The sequence below is a fragment of the Apteryx mantelli genome, chromosome 9 (assembly GCF_036417845.1).
Source record: "Apteryx mantelli isolate bAptMan1 chromosome 9, bAptMan1.hap1, whole genome shotgun sequence".
Taxonomy (NCBI): Eukaryota; Metazoa; Chordata; class Aves; order Apterygiformes; family Apterygidae; genus Apteryx; species Apteryx mantelli.
This window is the reverse complement of record NC_089986.1, coordinates 18,743,921-18,751,245: the sequence shown is the minus strand read 5'-3', so window position 1 is coordinate 18,751,245 and position 7,325 is coordinate 18,743,921. Positions and strand designations below refer to the sequence as shown.

The 7,325-nt window shown below is 38.0% G+C and overlaps 1 protein-coding gene across 2 annotated transcripts in view; it reads right to left on the bottom strand.

The window, feature by feature from the left end:
• Positions 1–849: 849 nt before the first annotated feature.
• The window catches only part of PCOLCE2 (procollagen C-endopeptidase enhancer 2), a 29,289-nt gene continuing 22,813 nt past the window's right edge, over positions 850–7,325 (bottom strand). The window contains exons 7-10 of one of the 2 annotated variants that reach the window (XR_010884968.1): positions 7,140–7,223; positions 4,396–4,563; positions 1,875–2,721; positions 850–865 (exon numbers count right to left, since the gene is read on the bottom strand). Coding sequence is in view for 1 of the 2 variants with exons in the window: in XM_067301462.1 (XP_067157563.1) it covers positions 2,591–2,721; positions 4,396–4,563; positions 7,140–7,223 (383 nt within the window). In the remaining variant the exon portion in view is untranslated. Of the gene's footprint in view, positions 866–1,468; positions 2,722–4,395; positions 4,564–7,139; positions 7,224–7,325 lie in introns of those variants that run through there. The other variant, XM_067301462.1, reaches the window with a different exon arrangement.

Below are 7,325 nucleotides of genomic sequence, written 5' to 3'. Positions count from 1 at the left end.
AGATCTTGTAGATGCAGAAAGGAGATGGAAATTTTCATGCCACCTTCATTTGCAGCCAAAGGGTAAAAAACATTCATTATCCATAGTCACTTTACTCTCTTGATAAAGTATGTTTGGTTGTTCATTATTTCTGTTGAAGTAGTTTCAGAAATTATATTGCAGTTAGAGAACTTTGATTCTACTTGCTTGCAGGATAGATTTTAAAATCTGAAAAATCTTAAAAATCTGAAATTTACTGTTATACCTACTTTTAAAAACTTTCTTTTCAGAAAGATATCTACTTTTTGTAACTGATTCTCACTTGAGAAAACTGGCACTGTTCCGTGTTTCTTTGTGCATGTCTTGGCTCCCGTTTCCCTTTGCAGGGCCACTGCACTGTCTGTGCTTTTTTTCCACAAACAGGCTGATCAGCCTTGGCTCTTCCATGCAGTAGCAGAAATCCATTTAGGTTCTAAGTGCAGTGAGCACATAGGTCTAAGAGGGTGTATTCATGTGGCTTCTGAGTATCCTCCCTACTGCAATGTGTTTGCCAGCCCTGGGAAATATGTTAGAGTGATTTAAAGTTAAAATGTTAAATAGAACTTGGGGTTTTCTTTCTTTTGTGAAGGAAAAGAAATTGCTTTTTGAGGATCTGTGAAAAGAAATGTTCAAGTTGGAAAGAAACTGGTCTATGGAGAGGGTTGAGGAGAGCAGGCAGACAGGAGCCTTCCCTACTTACTGTTTGGGAGAAAAGGAGCAGACTGCCAGGCTCTTCTTGCCACACTGAAAAAGTTGCATGACAGATGGTCATGTCCTCATAAATAAAAACAGGTTATTGTAGTTCAAGACAGTCCTGAGCATGATTTCCACCCTGCTTCTCTCCAGGCTGGTACAGGGGAAAACAGATAGTACAATGCATAAAAATCCTTAATCTGTATAGGAATCATTACTGGAAAATGAGGTGTAAAATTACAAAACTGGTTTGTAAACCAGTGTCACTATCGCTTCCCTAGGGAGAAATGCCATTTGGTTTAGTGAGTAAGGCAAAGGCCTAGCCATCTGGAAAGCGTGGTCATAGCGCTGGGCTGTTTGATGTGACCTGCCAGCATAACCTTTCTGTACCTTTGTTCCTCATCCTTTTCTTTTTGTCTTCTGCCTAGCTACCCATTAAACCTTCATGGACTCTGCTGCGCTGCCTAGTTGCACTGTGGCAGTACGTGTTGGCACTATATATGAGAATCAATAATTGAAGGAAAACCGTAATTCACATTCACTAGTGAAATAAGCAGTGAGCAGTTCTAGTAGGGACTACTTATATCATTAGTTTTAAGTTTCCTGTACATAATTACAGGTTATCAAGAAATAAAAGAACACTTGTATGGTATTTATGTACAAGAAAAACAATTAATTAGGTACTTAAAGGGACCCAAGATTCTGTTCCATGCCATTTTTATTAGTTTTTAAGTTTTAACACAATTTGAAAAGCATGTATTTAATATCTGCTTTTGATCAAATTGTTCTTCGACTTCTTCAGCATTAATCTGTATCTATAATCTGTTCCTATTCTTCCATCTTCAGTTATTGCCTTTCAGTTTCAGAATAACATATGAATAATTCAGAATAATATATGACTGGATACAATAGATAGACCTGGCAAAGATCTCTAAATAATGTAATGTTCTGTCTCACTGCCTCCAGTCTGTTCCTCAAAAATGCCTCTTTTCTTGAATTTCCACATATATGAATGAAATAAATTAGCCAGATATGCTATTTACACTACTGCTTCCAGACTGAGCATTGCTCTGTTGTCCTTTCTTTCATAGTAAAAACAAAAATTTAAACTATTTGCATGTGTACTTTCTTGCCACTGAATTAATTCCTATGTTTTTCCTTACCTTAGGGAACTTAATAATGACATTTGCTAACTAGAATATAGTCATCAGTAGAGAAAAGCTTGTTGCTGTAATACAGTTGAGTCTAACTCTTTGAAGAGTAAATCCAGTTCCTGTTCGCATCAATGATTCACTGACTTCAATGGAAGTAAAATCAGGCCTTTAATCAGCAAGGAAGTGTAGTGTCAGTCATAGTATGCAAGACCCAAAGCATCAAAGCATGTAAATGATCAAAAATGAGTTTCTATGTTTAGCCTGCCCCACTTCATACATAATGAATAACTAGTTGGTATATGATTTAATCTTAAAATATTTTATTAAGCACAGATAATAATGCTGGAATCCATATAATAAAAAAACTTCTGAGGAAAAAGCTAAGTTAAAATGAGTTACTATAAATATTGCACTTAAAGTTCTTATTTTACATACTCACATAACTCCTTAAAAAATTGGACAATTATAAATTAATAACTTCCAAGTAATTGGAATTGGGTATGTTTCATATCCAATGTCTGCAAATCCTCAAGATTTAAGGGTCTGTTCTCTTGATAGGTGTATACAATAGAAACCGCTTTGTGTCAGGGTATATTTAGGTGGGAGGCTGGGACGAATGGGTAAGCATGGTCTTAGTGTTTATGGTCAGTTGTATTTTCATGACTTATACTAAGTGAAAATTATTTTTCAAAAGAGATGATAGAAGACAGCTGCAGAGTTTAGTTTTAACATGTTTTGTTTTTCAAGGCATTCAGGATCTTTTGGTTCTTAGTCTTGAAACTCATGACAAAGCTGTTGGGCAAGACTTTGCCTCTGCCGTCTTCTTCTACCTGGCCCATTATGATGTAGTTTAAACCTACAAAGGAGAGTATGACATTACAAGACGGAAGTCCTGGATGTGATTTGGTAAGTACAGTCCTATTTCTGTGGCCTTTATTAATTTGTACTCTGTTACCTTTTTACATTTGTTCCTTCCTACCCAACACGTGTACTTCCATACCCATTTTTGCTATTCTTGTTATACAATAAGGTATATTTATGTACTTCATGTGAGTAGATATTAAGTATCTACTGTATAGCTACATAAGTATGTATTATATAGTTAAATAAGTAGTAGGTATTTAGTCAATATTGACTGTCAAATGAGTCTGAAAACCATTAGAAATACAATATAAACACTGGATCAATTGATTAATACCTAGAGAAGAATATGTCATATTTTCTCATGTGCTCAGATGGTAGGATAATGCACTTGGTATTTTCATTCACCTTCCCCAAAGAAAGTACCAACTGGGCAAGTCAAGGTGCAAAGAGGCACTGTGTTTGTATGGGGGGAAGAGGGATAGTGAGATAGGATGACAGGGATGCAAGTGGGTAAGCTATTTCAGACACATGGAGAGGCAATCAGGAAAGCCAGTAACAGGAGGTGGGCTTTAACATATGGTTAGCTCTGGCTTTCGAGCAATCAGATATTTAATGGTTTAGAAGGGCTAGGGGTTTGCAAGGCATCAGGCATGAAGGGGTGGTTTTATAGGGGATTGAGGAAAAAAAAGCAGAAAGTTTAGATATTAAGTAATGGCTATTAAATAATTCAAGGAGACTTAGGAAGAGAAACAGAAGTGTGTGGTTTGGAGCCAGCAGTCTGCCTAGAAGGAGACAAAGTGTTCCAGCAAGGATGTTATGTCTCCCAGACAGATGTCTAGTTTCCAGACAGCTAAAGGTAAAAGCAAAAGCTAGTTTTTGACAAAGATTTTTCACTTTGGTACTGCCCACTTTGAATTCATATGCTTAAATACCAGTGGTGTCCTGCATGTTATATTTCTTCATATGCTTATTAAATTATTTTGACTGCTCCCTGCTATGGGTCCGTTTGTCCTTGTTCTTCCTGTTGTTTACTCAGGAGGCACAGAGCTGATAACTGCTTTATTTTTTTACCTAGTTGATTCTGTGAAACCTAGTCTCAGTATTTCTTACTTGGAAATTATCTTGGTTGATCTAGTCTGTATAATACTGTTTGAGATAGCTGTACAAGTATTAGCTGTTAGCATGTATAAAGTGGGTTTAATACCAGTAGTATTTCTACAGTAGAGATGTAAATGTATACAGAATAGAAGCAACAGGAAATGTATTGATTTTTGTCAATTGCTGTGACACAGTGCTCTTTTAGGTTTAGCATGCTCGTGTTTTTCCTTTCTAAATAACTGTATATAAAAATTAGCTCCAAAGTACGTACATGTAAAACAAAACCTGTGCTTCATTTGAGAACCAGACCAAATTTTATATCATGTGAACAATGTCTTTCAAACTCGGTTGATCTAAGTGAGTCTAATCCTATATAGATAAACCTTAGAAATGCAATATAAATCTGGATAACTTTTTTTTATCTTAAAGTAACTGATTTTAATATTAGTAGTTGATTATAGAATCAATTACTGTAATTTTACTGATTTTTATGGTCATATTTCTAAAAGCAGTATTCAAAACTGTTGTCTCTTACAAACAGGCAGAGCAGTTATTTTTGTGTACTTACCTCTTCTGATCAGAGGACATTGCTTACATACAACAGTAATCTTGGCACTCATACTCTTGCCTGCTTGTTGAATTGCTAAATTTCCCTCCTTATATACATTAATGATTGATATTGTTGCATGTAGACTGCCAGCCCGTGTCATTGTTGTGATTACAGTTCCAGTTATTACTAGAAGAAAAGATGTTTAATGCATTTTTTTTAAATTTATTTTTTAATAAATATTGAGGCACCATAGAGACTGAAAAGCATATTAACTTGTGATAGGGATGCAAACAATACTGGAGACAGTCAGTCAAAATGTGGGCTTCACCTCTAATGGATAACTCACTATCGATAAACTTTGGCTTCATTAATTTTCCTTAGCAAATATAAAACTGTTCCTTGAATGTCAGTCATTTGAAAGTCCAGTTCTAAGTTTGATCATTTAAATAAAAAATAATTTCACATTATAGTGTTTAATAACTAATCTTAAAGCTGATAGAAGCTGCACTAAAAACAGTTTAGCTACTATTATTAAATAATATCTTGCAGTGGAATTCCTCATTGCCAGTATCTCAAACAGGTTTGTATCATGGATTTGGTTTTAAGTTGAGAGGAGAGGACGTGGCGGGCACAGTTAGATAAAGCAGCAAGGCAGATATCAAAAATGGTTGATCTGTTTCTCCAAAGAAGTGTCCCCACTGGCTTCATTGGTACCAAGGGGATGTTGAATACATGGCATATCTAAAACACCGCTCTTCTCAAACCGATTAAAATGAGGCACGTGGCAGTTGACATTCCAAATGTTTGAATAATGAGACTGCACAAAATACCAGTGCTTTCTCTGGAACGGGAGTTGCAAAGCAAAATTCAAAAATACCCCCCCCCACACACACACACCTTTTTTTCTTCCTTATAATAAAGCAAGCCAGTCTGGGTTTATTATTACAGCCCCCTTGATTCTGGTCCTTTCCTTATATCTTTTAAATCACAGTCCTGTTTATAGTGTCCCAGTGCTCCCCCTATTCTTCTTCCCTTCCCCCCCCCAAAAAAAACCCAAAGCAGAACAAAAACAAAACAAAAAAAGCAGCTCTCTGACACTCTCAAATGAGTATCAGGGAATAATTAATGCCTGGGAGCTAAATCTTCATCTTCCTGAGGCCTGATACTGATAGGACTGCTGATTTCTCCCAAAGACCTCTCAGTATGAAAACAGAAGTATCATTTTTTTTCCCCTTTATACTAATAAGACTAAAATAACTTGTAGGCCATTTTTATATACCAAAAGGGAATGGTAGATGTTATCAGCAATATTTTTTCCTTCAAGTCACCTTTTGTAAATAAATAAAAAACCCTATCCTAATTATCAAGTGTGTACTGCCTAATTTATTTTTAAAATCTGTGTAATCCGCATTTTGGATCAGGCTTTTGTGAATTTATGCATTATATTCCTTTAATTCTGAGCTTTTAAATAGGAATTTTCAAGCTCGATGAAAAGAGAACTGTGCATGTTACAATACTGGATATTATGGTTAGACTTCTAGGAAGAATAATTACATATGAAATGCAAGATGGAGGAGAAATGGCTCTTATTTTCTAAATCCATAAAGTCAGCAAATAAACATGGAAGAAATCATATTTGAACAACAGGGTTCAGCACACTTTCTGATCTTATTTTAGGAGACACTTTCATCCACAGTGGCATTCAAAATATTTTTACTCTTAGTGCTGCCGTGGAAAAGAATGAGGAGTGTCGAGTATTCAAGAAAAGGTGAGGGCGAAGGTGGTTTATTGCCCCAGTGCTGGAGGCGAAGAGCAAGTCTGTACGGTGCCACTGGCCGCCAGCCCCCGCGCGACGGGGGCAGAAAGGCCTCCCCACCCCTCGCCCCTTCTGATCCTGGGCCGGCCTCTGCCGGTTGCAGATTAGAAGAGCCTGAAGGCCGCCTCCGACCTGACCTGTACCAGCTTCGGGTTCCGCAGCCGGAGGGCCGGGCGGGAGGGGGTCGCGCTGCAGCGGCTCCCCTCTGCCTGGGGTGCAGCCACCGCCTGCAGCCGCTGCTCTGGCAGAGCCGCTCGCCCTTTCCGGGGGCAGCAGGCTGCCGGCGACCTCGACCTCCTGGGATGAGCCGCACGCTCAGCGGGTCGTACACCGAAGGAAAAACGGGGGGGGGGGGTCCTGTTTAAGGTTTAGGTGTGGTATAAGGGACTAAAGAAGCTTCCAGTAATAATACTGAGTCTTAACTGAACGAATCAGCAGTGACGATGTTGTCCAAGCACAGCAAACACCGTTCTTTAATTAGTGATTTGCATCCAAGTATGGAAGTAGCGCTTGCAAGCTTTCATGTCTTCTAGATTTTTTTTGGAGTACTTTGGCAGTCTATAAACTGAACTGTGGTATGATGAGTAACGTCAGAAGGTACAGCAGAAAATGTGCATTGTCTGGTTGCAGACAAACGAGCTGCCGGTGCAGTAATTGAGTGCTGAATCGATACGTCCCTATAGCAGGTTGCCTTACGGTTAGCCACGGGCTTTTTAGACTGGGAAAGTGCGTTTGCTTTAGACGCACACGCAGTACCTGTTTCAGAACATCTCCAGGAATGTACTGAGTGCTATACAGATGCTAATGTCAGATATGCACGTAAGATATAAAAATATTGCCTGTATATTAATGACAACTTAAAACCACATCTGGTAAAAATCACTGTGAGTCTAAACATGCAGTCCCAAGACACTAATTAAAAAGAAATAAACTTTGCTGCTCTTACCGAAGTTGCTTGAACAGTAATTGCTTTCAAGAGTCCCACTCCTTCTACACTTTTGTTGGCACAGGGCAACTGTAGGTTTCAAAGCTTTTTGAAGAGCAAAAATCAAAATAAAATTGAAATGACATATGTTGAAACACTAGCTAAGCAGTATGAATTAAAAAAAAAAAAAAATCCTGATACATAGCT